The sequence below is a fragment of the Eurypyga helias genome, unplaced genomic scaffold, assembly GCF_000690775.1.
Source record: "Eurypyga helias isolate BGI_N326 unplaced genomic scaffold, ASM69077v1 scaffold4212, whole genome shotgun sequence".
In the NCBI taxonomy this organism is placed as follows: domain Eukaryota; kingdom Metazoa; phylum Chordata; class Aves; order Eurypygiformes; family Eurypygidae; genus Eurypyga; species Eurypyga helias.
Genome location: NW_010235210.1, coordinates 14781 through 30036, shown reverse-complemented (window position 1 = coordinate 30036; position 15256 = coordinate 14781). Strand labels below are relative to the sequence as shown.

The 15256-nt window shown below is 38.8% G+C and overlaps 1 protein-coding gene across 1 annotated transcript in view; it reads left to right on the top strand.

Moving 5' to 3' along the window:
* Positions 1-15256, top strand: part of SLCO4C1 (solute carrier organic anion transporter family, member 4C1) — a gene marked incomplete at its 5' end in the record, with an annotated part of 29972 nt that overhangs the window by 12168 nt on the left and 2548 nt on the right. The window contains 8 exons of the mRNA XM_010146661.1: positions 222-318; positions 1203-1324; positions 2186-2301; positions 2573-2717; positions 4624-4819; positions 9144-9297; positions 12463-12650; positions 14576-14640. Of these exons, the coding sequence (XP_010144963.1) occupies positions 222-318; positions 1203-1324; positions 2186-2301; positions 2573-2717; positions 4624-4819; positions 9144-9297; positions 12463-12650; positions 14576-14640 (1083 nt within the window). The remainder of the gene's footprint in view (positions 1-221; positions 319-1202; positions 1325-2185; positions 2302-2572; positions 2718-4623; positions 4820-9143; positions 9298-12462; positions 12651-14575; positions 14641-15256) is intronic.

The following is a 15256-nucleotide window of genomic DNA, read 5'->3' as shown; positions in this document are numbered from 1 at the left end:
AAAAATTTGCTTTTTACTGTTGCAGGTGTTAAACTACTGTATATCAGATCAGCAGCCATGCCTGACTATCTTTTAACAGTTTTATGTATTTACTTTCTGGCAGTAGGCTGTCCACTCAGTGCGGAGACAATCCTGTGCATCAGGCGATCATAGCAGTTCTCTCTAGCTTTAAAAGAAAGCTTTAAAAATGTGTGTTGAACTTGATGTATTTTCTCTTCTAGGAATTGGCTATGCCATGTCACTGCTGGGTCCTGCCATTGGCTATGTCTTAGGAGGGCAGCTACTTAATATTTATATTGATATCCAGTTCCCAGAAAGGCAAGATACAACTTAGTCTTTTGCTTTTATTTTCTTTTCCTAATAGTTCTTATTAATCTTCAGCTTTTTTCCATGTGACAAGGGGAAGGGTTTTGTTTGGAAAACACTGCATTTTCAGTAATTTCTTTTAGCTTGGTAACAAGTGGCATTCACAAGGACTTCTACCAAGTGAGTTACTTCCCACAGTAAGTAGTCACTCCAATGTGTGTGAAAGTTTCTCTGTAGTGAAAACACTTAGTTCTAGCTTTTTGAGATATTAGCTATTTTAAAGCTGATTAATAAAAAATCCTTTGTCTTTTTGATTAGTTGCTCATTTAGGGTTAGACTGTGACTATTGATTTCTTCTGCAAAAAGTTTCCCTGAGGTGGGATATGCTGCTACATACTTCCTGGGGAAGAGCTTGCTAGAAAATCTACCTGTTGAATAATAGCCCAGTATTCAAAAGATAATGTTATAAATTGTATTACTCTCCCAGCCAGCAATTTAATTTACACTTTTATTTCCTGTGTTTTAGGGACTTTGGATCAATGCAATGACATTCTGAACTTCTGTATTGGATTTCATATAACTTATTGATTATTAAGATTCTTTCTAAAACCAGTTTTTTCAGTATCTGAGTAATGCTACAGGATCTTGAAATCAGGGCCAAATAGTGGTATTTAAATCAGCGAATTTGAGTTGAAAGCTACATTTGGTAGATGGAAATATTGTAATAGAGCTGATGAATGTACTTTAAACAAGCGTACAGTAAACTTAATATATGTAGAAAACAAGAAAGGCTTTCTTTTTAATAAGTATTAAAAAACTTCAGCTCATTGACATCTGAAATTTCTGATATGAATTCATGCATGGTAAACTTGATTCTTTCAAATTTATTTTTCTAGTACGAAGTTGGATGAAGATGACCCACGTTGGCTTGGAGCATGGTGGATAGCGTTTCTTGCATGCTTTTTTGCAATTTGGCTTCTTATAATACCTTTTTCATGCTTTCCGAAACACCTACCAGGTAAATGTTTAACAATAATGTGCTACTAAAAGATTTGTTTTATGCTTGTGAGCTAGACTGCTGGACTGAGTGATTGATTCCTCTTTGAGTCTGTTTCTCAGTTAGCTGTCTAGCTAAAACCTGATGGTAAACACCTAGTTTTCAATACACAGCCTTTTAAAACAAGGCACATGGGCTAGAGAGAGCATCTTGTGTACATAATGATGTACAGTAGGACTGGAAACAGGAGGAGTGTAGAAGCTGATGGTTAAAGTTGGGAAGATGCTAGCAGCAAAGCAGCTATATTGCCCTCCAGGAATCATAAGGAAGTTCCATTGACTTAACTCATGTGTTGTTGTCTTCGACTCTGCTGCCTTATTGTTTTGGGTGCACTAATAAAGCATGAATCAAAGTATCCCAGAACAGTCTTCTAAGAATAATCTCAATGTAATTTCTGTTCAGGTAGATATTATCTAGAAGTCCCTTGGAAGAGTATCTAAAGGAACTTACTGTGCTTATCTGGGAAAGATAAATAATAGCTGAAAAGAAACAGTGAAGTAGGGAACTGAGGAGAATGTGAGACTGATTTTAAAAAAAATAAATTGTGTGGGCTTCAGGATAGTCTGAAATGCTTAGGATATCCCTGATAATATCTTCTTACATCCAAAGCCTTCCAATGGAAGCATGCTGCTTTCAGCCAAATTCTTCTGAAGCAATACATTATTGATCTTTTTCTGAACCTGTACAGACAAAACATTCAAGAAGACTTACAGTGTCTGAGCTAGTTTTCCAAGGAAAGGAAACACTTTGCATTTTCCAAGTTTAAGACTAAGAGCTCAGGTATTTAATGTTTTCATTGTCAATAAATATTCCCATCTGTAGGAACAGCAAAAATACAGGCTGAAAAAATATCTGAAACTCATTATGATGGAAGTGAGGTGCTTGTTAAGACCAAGAATATTGGAAAAAATTTTAAAGACTTTCCTGTGGCTCTTCTGGTAAGCAAATCTTGCCTTTACTAAAAAATGATATAGTGTGAGAAATGAAATTATTTATACATATGTGTTCAGAAAGGTAATTGCTGCTTTACTGTGTTCTGATAGAGAAGTCTCCATGCTACTGATACTTTAGCACTCCTAATCATTGACAAAATGAATATGCATTAAGAAAAACATATTGGTGAACTTGCACATGAGAGTATTTGCTTTAACATACAGTGACTTCTTTTACATGGTACAACATTCCTGAGGTATGCTAATTTCCCCCTAGATACTGCTGAAGAATCCAGTGCTTATGAGTCTAATAATAGCCAGTTCTTCAGAAGCTTTAGTTGCCACTGGCTTTGCCACCTTTCTACCAAAGTTTATAGAAAATCAGTTTGGAAAGACATCAAGTTTTTCATCAACTCTTGGAGGTAATGTGGCTTTTAATTTTGAATCTTAATGAGGTCTTCAGCACAATGTATTTAACATGACAGGTGGAAGCTTATATAGTCACCTTGCTTTTGTCTAGGACATTTATGAATATATGTATATGAAATGCAGTCTTCACGGCAGAAACAGTATTTTTATACTATTCTTGCCTGCCCTATGAAAATTCTGGTACTTATTCAGCAAGGGTGCAGATCCACTTGTCTGTAGGTTCAGAAGACTTGATACTCATTGTTCAAAGTAGAATGAGAATTTTGTGTGCTGCAGAAACTGATGTATTCCTTACTTATTCTTGGCAAAACCCCATTTAATTTTCCTCATTTAAAGCAGCTGAAGGAGCATTAACCCTTAATCCCTACTAAAAGAATTGAGATGAAGGGCAGCTGGCAAAGAAGCTGTGCTTACTCTGTAGGGGGTTGATGTGGCCTTTGTTTTTCAGTTCCACCATGATGTTCTGTTACGTGACAGCCCATAATAGCTTACAGTAAAATGACTAATTTGAATGTATTATGAAACTGTTGTGTACCTGCTTTTATAGTTGGCTCGCTGTCACTTACTCCTGTTGTCTGATATGCAGAAGTAATGGTTAGAACAGGGGAATGGGGTATTGGAGAAACAAATAGAAGAATCTGGGGGAAGAGCTGCACTATGTATGGTCACATGATTAACTGACACAATTCCTTCTGAAGAACAGCAGCTAGATCAAGGCAGATAGATCAACAGATGCTTGCAATATGACACAATATTTCTGGAAGATGTCCTGCTAAATTACTTCAGCTGTTTAGCACTGTAGGATAACCATATGCTAGTTGAAGTGCTTTCTGTAACAGAAGTGTGTTTGGGAAGGGATTTTATGTATGACTTAACTCCCCTGGCTAATACTAGAGAGTACTGTCACTGTTCAGACATCACTGCTTCAAAACAAAGTATCTACAAAGTTAGAGTTACATAGAATATGTTGGAATGCATGCTTAATAATTGTTAAATAGTAATCAGCAGTACGGTGTAAAATTAAATGTTCCTTTTTTCTGTAGACCTTGTCTGAACTTCTTTTAATTTGAGTTGAAAATATTGGAAGTGTTAATCAAATGTGCAGCTTTAAAGAAACGCTTGCAGTAATGTTGAAAGCTAGCCGTACCTGACCGACTGTTGGGCCGGCTCTCTGTTACCAATGGCCGTGTTAACTATTTAAGCTACCTTTGACTGTGGGTGTGTGGCCTGCGCAGTCCTGCCTCTGTACCTGAACTGTCTCAAGTCAGTGGAAGTTACGCTGAGTCCTGTGTTGTGTTGTAGATTAGCTATATGAAAATATGCAACTGTTTATCCTCTTTGCACTATTAGTTCTCCAGATAAAACATTAAGGACTATGACAGCAAAACTAACCCACTCATCTAGACTTGTTTAATTTTTCTGTAGATGCATTATTGTATCTTGTGCTGTCTCTTGCATAATAGTGATTATGCTTGTTTATTAAAACGTTCCTATCACCAGTGTATAACAAAGAACATGGACATGTAGAAAAAAACAAACCCACAAACATAAAATCAATGAAAGCATTTCCTATTTTGAGGAAGTGGCCTACTCGTGTTCAGAGATTCCTGCCCAATATGTCATAGTCTGAAGTAATCTAGCTTTGCTGTGTTGAACTTGGGTTTTGGACAACTATAAATTATGCTGACAAGTTAAACTTCTAGAAAGGCTAAGGATAATGTAAAGGTAGAATAAATTACTCATGCTGACAGATTTGACTAGGATGGTTTCAAAATGACATCACATGGACTGCATCTTGAGATACAGGTAACTGCAGTGATTTTTTTCCTTGACATAAAATTGTTTTGCTAATTATATCTTGCATTTTTGTGTAATTGCTGGTGTCTTGTTTTCCTCTAGGACTTGTATTAATTCCAGCAGCAGCACTAGGCCAAATCATAAGTGGCATCTTGGTTTCCAAGTGCAAAATGGATTGCAAAAGCATAATCAAGTTCATAATAGGCACTTGTTCAGTGGCCTTACTATTAAACACAGTGTTTTTGTTTGCTAAATGTGGGAATGAACCTTTCGCAGGTGTCTCTGAAACATATAATGGGTAAATATATTTTAATGCACTCTTGGGTTTTGTGTTAATGTTTTTAAAAGAAGTAAGCTGCATCACAGAATGCAAAACCTTTAAAAATGTCATATTTTGTCTTGATGTATGAAACTGAAATGTTTTGTGGAACTCTAAAGCCTTGTTCTTGAAATCTTCACATAGTAGATGATTAAGAAGATGTAACGATACACTGCCTGCAAAATGTTCTGAGCAGACTGGTCCTGCTCGACAAAAAATCTGGGCTTCTGTCACCATTCTAGGTGTAGTAACCATGGTATTTACTTCAGCTGACTTCTGTATCTCTGTAGAAGTAGTGTCTTCTGCATCTTGTTTTATTAACCAGCTCTTGATGCAAATATGGGCAGTTTGTTGCACATGGCAGACTCCTCCCAGGAACAATTTCATGAGGGCACTGGGGTGTACTGCAACTTAAACTGATGGCAAATTCTTCCCTAGAAAAACAAAGACATTATTGTAGCATCAGGCCCTAGCACATCTAGCTTCCATTTACAAAAGAGGCTCTTTATTTTTTTTTTTTAATTTTCTGGTCAAATGACTTTATATAGGAAGAAATTTTAATGCACAGAGAGCATAGTTTAGTGACCCAAGTTGAAGACTAAAATGGGTGGAGTAACACAGTTAACTGAAACGTAATTCAGAATATTTTTGGCTAATGTACAGAGAAGAATCCTTTAAACAATAGGTACTTTTCTTTCCCTTAAGCAACACAGTTCTCATTCCTGAAGAGAATGCAGTCTATAACTCATTTTAGATATTTGTGATAATTGTCATAATTCTAGGATGGATGTTCTTTCTGTATAGGGGAACTAAACCCATTTTTGAAACCAGTTTGGCACTGGGGGAAAAGAAGTGGAAAAGTGAGAGCAAACATGAAACAAAATTAAAAATATCTGCAAGTATAAGCATTCTTAGAGGCTTTCTAAGTCCACTTTTAAAACTCTCACATTGAATGTATGTGATCAAATCACCACCATAGACATGATGTTGTATAAAATGCCTGATCGTGCCTTATTGAGGAATTAACTATAAGATTATATTTCAGTTCTACTTTTAAATAGTGCACACTTTTGTAGCATGAACAGTGTTTAAAAGCAGGCAGAAGGCAGCCAATTGTGCCAAAGCTGTGCTCCCAAGTGGTTGGTTACTGTCATGAATTGACAGAGCCAGAGGCAACTCCTGCTGTTTGAGGGCCAGCCCAAGAGCCAGATGCTGTTGTGCAAAATAACACTGGTAGGTGGGTAGCTAGGGACTGCTAGCTGCCTCCTGAAAAAAAATCATAAAGATGAGCAGCATGCTGTGCAACTGGGTGAATAACTCACCAATTCTTTTTTTTTTATTCTTTTCCCCAAATTACCTGCTTTAGAGAAGGGTTAGGAATACTGTTTTGTACAAAAGCAGAATCTGTAAGTTATGCATAATGCATAAAAAGGCATTTGAACCTAAATAGGATGGGGAAGAGGATCTTTGCACTTCACTGACACCACAGCTTGAAGTGTACTATGAAAATGTGGAAGATGGGTGCAGGGGGGGAAAGTGGCATTTGTAGCCTCTAATGCTCATGCAATTTGGGAATACTTCTAGGAAAAAATTATAAACATCTAATCAACAGTTAGGCTTATATGGTTTCTTTGCTTGATATTTAACACTTTGACTTACAATGAACATAGAGCAAACAAAAGAACACAAGAAAATCACATATTACTCATGGGGACAACTAAGTCCACAAATATCCTGAGGTATAAAGGCTCCTAATTTCCCTAGGGCCTTTAAGGAAACCACTGACATAACTTTGTAATATTTGTCAATATTTCCCTAAAAATGGCATGAAAGACTAACCAGATATTTGAGTTCTCATTTAGGTAAAATAGATAACCTTAGGTTAATGGAACAGAGATTCAAAGGACTTGGAGGCAGTAGTGGCTGAAGGCAGTCAGGCTTCCAGTTCTCTAATGGTGTAGAAATTTAATGCCATGATGGTACCTTAACCATTCATTTATGTGTCATTTTCCAGAAGATATCCAAAAAGAATAAACCAAACTTATGCACTGGGGCAGGGGAGGAAAAGTCCTTAAGTCCTAAGTAACTGTCTCATTCTGATTTCATCTTTACAACTTGCTCTGTTAATTGACAGTATATTCAAAGGCCAGTGTTGACATTTGACACTTAAAACATGGCTTGGCTTCAGTGTCTGAAAACACGTAAGATGATGACTGTGGGCACTTCAGAACTGTGAAAACTGGTATACAGACTTGGCTTGTGAGAATTTTATAGTTACATACTGAGCAAAAGAATCTGTATGTAGCAATTGACTACTGAATGTTGTATAGAAAGTAGTATGTGAAGCTATCCAGATATTTACACCAGGTCCTGTGACAGTGAGCAGCTGGCAAAAGGTACAGGTGAATTGATTTTAGTCATTAAGTTAAATGCAGTTAATGTGTAGTTAATAGTTTTTTGTGTAACTGTGGTGATTAGGTAGCTTAACTGTTGCTGAAGACCTCTTATCTACAGCAAGGTGGGGTTAACCAATCCTGAAATACCACTCTCCACTCACTATCCGTTATAGAAAAGGGTTCAGTCTTATCTAATTCATTGTTACATGTTGGACTACAGTTTGTTGCATGATACCTGCATCAGAATAGTTACTGGCACTAATATAGTGCCAGATATTAAAGTACTTTCATGTAGGAATAAGCAACTAAAGTATGTAGTAGTAGCTTTAACAAATCTACAATCTTGTGGAAGAATAACCAAGTGTCTGGCTCCTGCTTAGGCTATCGCACAAATGCTCCTGAAAGAGTTATGAGTACTCTGAGAATTGACTTGGAAATTGATGCAGAGTTGGGTTTGGGTGGGGTTTTTTTGGTGAAGAAATTTTACAACAGATTTTGAGCAAATCCTTTGTGGAAAACATTTTCTCTATTAAAAAATAGCCTGGAGGTTGAGGGATGGGGGAAACGCTTGTAAGTTCAGTACCAGAACTATATGAATACAGGAGCCCTTTTGAGTTCAGATGTTAATGAACAAGGTATATTGTTTGTAGTAACTGTTACTTAATTAGGCTAGAAGCAGAACTTATATGGTTTACTTCATCTAGTAAACACTTAAATAATTGGTTTTGCCAGATTCTCTTGCCCAGTATTTCCTTGAAAACATGAACAAACAGTAATGCCATGACTATTTCTGAGTTCTCTTCATTCCCACGAGGCTCTGGGAGTCCTTGTTTTATTTTCCTGTGAAAAAATACCCAACCTATAGATCTTTAAAGACTATTTAATGGCCTCATCTGTTAGGCTTCTTTAGAAAAGTGCTGTTAGAACAATAAGTTCCATGTCATAACAAACTAAGTACACTAAATTGTATTTCTTATATATTTTAATATCTTTCTCTGACTATGCATAACTAAAGGTGCAGTTCCTCTGTAGATAAGGGAAGAGATACTGTCTGCACATGTGAACAGGACAAATGTTGCTTCTGTACTGATTAAATACTTCTAGGTTTGACTTGCCTGATAAGCTGAAAAGGCAATGTATGGACAAACTTGTGATTAGTGGATTTGTTTATGGTGCACTGCAGTGCATTCAGCTGGAGCAAACTAACTTTGATTCTTCTATGAATGAACTTATGTTACTTACTAAAGTTCAGCTGCCCTACAACCAAATGAATTCCATGTGCTGTTTGAATTTGGTATAAGTAATCAGCTTATTTTCTAGATAAACTATTTTTCCTTATAGTATTTGTGACCATCTTAAATTCTCTTGAAGAAACATGCCTTTTAAGTAATGAATCTGGAACTTTCAGTTTACAGTATAATATTTAAACTACTGACAGTATGTGTAGCATATTTAAAACCAGAAAAAAGGAGTGTGCTTGCAACTGCTCTTGAATCCAAAACATGAAAAAATACCTTGGAATATGATCGGTAGAAAAAACACTAAGCATTGCTTTTAATCTTGTTGCATTTTTTCTTAAAAATAAATTGAACAAAATCAAGTGTATAAATGCTTAGGAGGGAATAGATGACATGTGACAAGAATTGGGTTGAGGCACAGTATTTCTTCTGGTCTGTGAATGGAAATTGGAGGAATAATCTGTGGAAGTAATAATAGCACAAAAATTAGGTACAGAATAAATGGGAATTCCTTCTAGACTTGTAACTACTAGGGACATGGCTTATTTTTAAACAAATGGATGATTTATGCACTCAAATTGAGTATTTTTAAATTTATTATCCTCTAAATACTGAATTACTTACTTAGATATCTGATGGTTTTAAGTAACTTTAACTTTTACCTTTCAGAACAGGCATGCTATATAACTTAACAGCACCATGCAATGCCAACTGCAGATGTTTGCACTCTGTGTACTACCCAGTTTGTGGCAGAGATCAAGTCCAGTACTTTTCTCCCTGTTTCGCAGGATGTACATCACATCTTTATAACGACACAAAAAAGGTACTTTATGCTATGATGGCATAATCTGTTCTGTTGTCCTGAAAAATGCATTCTTTATCCAACCCATTCTTGCTGTAGTATGGAAGGAAATTGCAGTATTTCTGAATCTAAGTGGTAGTTACTACAAGAAAAGTTGGTGTGGATTGGAAACACAGCTGAAGATAGTGAGCATTGATATGCATCAGTGTCCAGTGCTCTCTGACCAGGTGGTTTTAGATATTCTACTTGTGAAGGGTGTAGTGTTTAATACCAGATTTACTTGATAGTTGATGTTACACAGGACTTCTGATTTAGCAGACTGGTACAAAATGTACTGAAAGCAAAATACAAATGTAACTTGCACTTAGAATACAGTGACTGTGATACACAGTTCAGTCACAGTACCAAAGTGATTCTCATTAATTCCCATTACCAGTTTCTTTTAACATGCTCACTATCACAATGCTGGGCCTCTCCAGTTGCTGTGGCTTGAAACCCGTTCAAGCCCATTTCTCTTACTGAAATTCTTTGACTAGTCTGGCTTTTTAGAGTCCCTTAGGGTGAGCCCCACTCCTCCCATGCTGGTCTGGCTTAACTTGAGGAGACTTTCACACTCTCTTAATGAATACAGGGAGAAACATTTATACCACTACTCAATCCACTCAAATAACGTAAGTGTTCTTCTGCATAGGTTTCTTTGCAACAGCTGTGGTCACTGACAGCCTGTGGTGTTCTGTGAGCTTCATGGCCACATCACCTTTCCCCATCTCAACTGAACCTTCAATTTTGAGGGTTTATTGGTCAGTCACAGTATGTGTCTCTCTTAGAATTGCAGAATCACCGAATGATTAGGGTTGGAAGGGACCTTAAAGATCATCCAGTTCCAACGCCCCTGCCATGGGCAGGGACACCTTCCACTAGACCAGGTTGCTCAAAGCCTCATCCAGCCTGGCCTTGAACACTTCCAGGGGTGGGGCATCCACAGCTTCTCTGGGCAACCTGTTCCAGTGCTTCTTCCTGATATCCAACCTAAATACATGCCTTACAAGTTTAAACCCATTACCCCTTGTCCTGTCACTACAGGCCCGTGTAAAAAGTCCCCTCTCAACTTCCTTGTAGCCCCTTCAGGTACTGGAAGGTGCTATAAGGTCTCCCCGGAGCCTTCTCTTCTCCAGGCTGAACAAGCCCAACTCTCTCAGCCTGTCCCCATAGCAGAGGGGCTCCAGCCCTCTGAGCATCTTCGTGGCCTCCTCTGGACTCACTCCAACCAGTTGATATCCTTCTGCTGTTGAGGGATGCAGAGCTGGACACAGTACTTTCGGTAGGATCTCATGAGATCCTACCTAGAGGGGGAGAATCCCGCCCCAGCCTGCCAGACACACTGCTCAGGAAACAGCCCAGGATACGGTTGGCTTTCTGGGCTGCCAGCGCACACTGCCAGCTCATGTTCAGCTTTTCATCCACCAGTACCCCCAAGTCCTTCTCAGGGCTGCTCTCCATCCATTCTCCACCCAGCCTGTCCTTGTGCTTGGGATTGCCCTAACCCAGGTGCAGGACCTTGCACTTGGCCTTGTTGAACTCCATGAGGCTGGCAGTGACCCACCTCTCCAGCCTGTCCAGGTCCCTCTGGATGGCATCCCTTCCTTCCAGGGTGTCAACCGCACCACACAGCCTGGCATTGTCAGCAAACTTGCTGAGGGTGCACTCGATCCCACCATCTGTGTCACTGACAAGATGTTAGGCAGTACTAACCCCTGAGGAATGCCACTTTGTCACCCATCTCCACTCAGACATTGAGCCGTTGACCACCACTCTGAGTGCGACCATCCAGCCAATGTTTTATCCACTGACTGGTGCATCTGTCAAATCCATGCATCTCTAATTTAGAGACAAGGATGTCATGTGGGATGGTGTTGAACACTTTGCACAAGTCCAGGTAAATGACATCAGTTGCTCTTCCTTTATCCACTCAGCTTGTGACCCCATTGTAGAAGGCCACCGTATTTGTCAGGCCCTTGGTGACGCCCTGTTGGCTGTCAACAATCACCTCCTCATTCTCTGTGTACCTCAGCATGGTTTCCAGGAGGATCTGCTCCATAATCTTGTCAGGCCCAGAGGTGAGACTGACTGGCCTGTAGTTTCCTGGATCTTTTTTTTTTTCCCCCCTTTTTAAAGATGGGGATTATGTTTCCCATCTTTAAAATTATGTTTCCCATCAGTGGGAACTTCACCAGACTGCCATGACTTTTCAGTTATGACGGATGGAGTTTTCTCAACATCATCCGCCAGTTCTTTCAGGATCCACGGATGTATTCCATCAGGTCCCATGGACTTGTGCTCCTCCATGTTCTGTTGGTGCTTCCGAACCTGATCCTCACTGACCATGGGTGGCTGTCCATTCTCCCAATCCCTGCCCTTACCTTCTGTGACTCGGGGGGTATGGCTTGTGCCCTTGAAAGTGAAGACTGAGGCAAAGAGGGCACTTGTGCAGTCGTGTTGCAAATGATGCTTCTACTAAACTTTCTAATGCTTAAAACACGTTAAATCTCAATGTACTTGAATGGAATTGACATCAGAGTAGGAATTAACAACTGCTTTGACACTAACTGCAGTTCTTATCTAGATCTTTAAGAATAATGAAAGATTTACTGCATGCATTGCAAACTGCTTCTGTGAGTTTCCAAACCCTGGATGTCAGTTGGCCTTGATGCAGGAATGGTAAAGCTGTGGAAGTGGCTGGTATCTTAGGAAGCCTGCCTGGAACTGAGGGACCTTCTGTGCTTGTCTGTACTGGTACAACAAACTCTTTGAGCAGTGGTGTGGGAGGATCTTAAAGGTAGTCAGGCTTAACTGGGGGATGCCTCTGGGGACTTTTTATATCGGAAAATGGCAATGCTAAATGAGAAGGTGTTATGTAGAAGAAAATGAGGGAGACTACATATTTGCTGTGAAGACTTCACAGACAGTTTTTTTCCTTTGAAAACAAGCTTGGCTGGGTTTAAACAAAGGGCATAAAACTATCCCATTTTTTCACCTGCTCAATAAAGCATTATTTCCTGCTCGTGTGTTAAAAGTAGAGTAGTTTTTCTGAGGTGAGCTGAATAACGTTCTGTTGAAGTGGTTTTAAAAATATTTATGTCACTTAGTGTCATTAAAACTGAATTTTGTTTTCTGAACTATTTTTAGACTTACCACAACTGTTCCTGCATTGGGAAACCGAAAAGTAAAAATGGTTCAGAAGATTTTCTCTATGAAGCTGTCCCTGGGAAATGTCAAACCCAATGCAAACTCCTACCATTGTTCCTGAGCACCTTCTTTTTTGCTGTTGTTTTTACATTTATGGCTGTTACTCCAACAACTGTGGCTATTCTCAGGTATGGTTTTTGGGCTGAGATGTAAGTAGCATTCTTGTGGAAACTGAGATCAGTGAAATACTCTAACTTGTTTTACTTTGGAATGTGGACTTAAATCAATGTGCAAGGGATTTCCTTTGTCTAATAAGCAGGCAGTACTTGAAGCAGTACCACTGTTCGCTATCTCTGTAATTACACTCGGTTAGTAGATACTGTTAGAATTTTCCTACCTGTAGCTAAATACTCTTTTATGGGAGCACTCTTGATTGTTGTAGTCAAAGCAAGAAGGAATAAATATGCCATGTGCTTGAAGAAAACATTCAACTAGCCTGTGTACCAGTAGTACCAGGATTTCAGATTGTGCCAAAGAAAGAACGAAATAGCAGTCAGTTTTGCATTCTCAGCCTTTGATTCCTCAGTTCAGAGTTCTGACATGCAAAATTGTAGATGGTCAAGAACTGTAGACTGCTTTTCATGTGACACTGGTGTTGTATGCATGGTAGTCATTAATGTATGCTGTCACATTTTATGTCTGGCTGTTAACCCGTGGTTTGGCTGCCTTTCAAATCACTCAGATGTGAATGTTAGATACACTTCTTTTTAATACATTGTCTTCATTCTGAAAGTAGAGCTGTCTCACTGTACGTTGAGATCTGACTTGTAGTTCTAATGCTTCTAGATGCTCTGTACACCTGATGCTTTGGAAGGGTGTGTGGTTACGTGCTCCTCCTGCAACTTTCTAGGGGTGGTTGTGGGGTGGGGAGTGATACACTTCAACAGTGCCTTGTGGTAGCCTCCTGTTCAGATTTGGTGTAAATCTGGAATTAACAGCTTGTATTAGTATTAGTGTGGGAGGAAAGTAATATGTGGTATTGCATTATCTTCAGAACTGAGTTGACACAGTTTTATTTAGGTAATTCTAAGCAATATTTTGAATCCTTGTACACTTCAGCTGAAATGGTGGAACAGTTTTTATGGGAGAGAGAACTGTACAGCACTTTAGATATGTAAAAGCTAATTTAAATGTGAGAAGTTACTACGTTATATGTTTATCTTCAACAGGCCTATTTTTTGTGCAACTTCAAGTGCAAACCCACGTGTGTTTGACAGTGTTCTGGTTCTAGAAATCATCACCCACAATATGCAAAACTCATTCTCCTTCCTCTACTTGGTAGGGGGTTCCTAACAGTGACTGCTGATAACTGCTGATCTGGGATGTTTTTCTATGGCTAATACTCCTACGTACTTCAGCATGAGGGACTAACTCTTGAATGTTTAAATACCATCTTCTTTGCACTAACAGTGCTTCAATGATATGCTTTATTAAAGTAAACAGTGCTGAAACCAAATTGTATAAATTAAGTTATATTTAATCTTAATGGTAGTATTTTTAAGAAGTTGGCACAATAAAATGTGTGTTGCTGAAGAAATATCTGAAAGAAATGGGTAGGACATAAGGAGGTATATTCTGATAGTTATTAAACCATTATATTTGTATATCATGGGCCAGAACTGATTTGACTGTAAGACCAGGTGACTGCATGTAAAGGTTATGGGAAATACAACACCTTGTGCTGTGCCGAAGCCTAGTCTCAATTCACGTACTGCTTCTTTAGGAACAGTAGCTCAGGACCGCATTCTAGCATTGTCCTTAAATCCTTGGTTGTTCTGTGGGGAAAAAATGATCAGCAGTCTATCCGGGTGCTGCTGGTAAGCTGGGTTTTTATTTAACTAGTTCAACATTAAGTTCCTTGATGAGCTGTAGGAGTTGCTTCTGTCTCTTATTAAAAAAACCTCTTGAAGTTGCTTGGTCACTTGTTCTGCACGCCTTATTTCTAAAACCTTCTGCAGTTAACAGGCTAAAAGGGTATATTAAGACAAAACATTTACTGAGGGAACAGTTAAAACTTGTTTACCAAGTCTTAAACTGGAAATCTTGTTTACAGGTGTGTGCCAGACAAACAGCGCTCGTTTGCTCTTGGAGTGCAGTCAGTATTTCTACGACTACTGGGTATGACTTTCTTGGGAAACGCTTACCTCTGAATAATCTGTTTGAAGTTTTCCTAGACTTAAAATTAATGCGTTTAAGAAGCTTTCAGAGGAGCTTGAAGAAGCCTGTTGTTGGCTTATATAATATACTTGTGATAAGGCAGATGCCATCTAGATTCTAATTCCTCGTTAAATTGGGCATGCATGCTCATTTTAGCCTTCTTGTTCTTACGGGCACAAAGAAAGTACACGCCACTGGTTCTTTCAGCAAGACTCCTGTTGTGACTTCCTCCAGAAGGAGGTCTGTTCTGAAAGTTGAGATAAGAAAGTGATGTACTAGATAACAGCTTCATGTAGCTAACATCTCAAGTTTGGGATGTTAAAGAAAGTGACAGTCTCATACAGTTGTATCCTTACTGGCCATGCCAGTGTATTTTAAAGTGGGTAGGTAGAGTCTTCCCTCTCCTTCCTTCCCTTTCAATATCTTTGAGTAATTTTCACCTTTGTTGAAATTGTAAACACTTGTATACAAACAATTACTGAATTCTTATGTGGGAAATCTACCACTTAAATTCTAAATGTAAGCATCTCCAGGATCTTAATAAGACAGGTAAAACCTAAAGCTAAACATTCTCTCA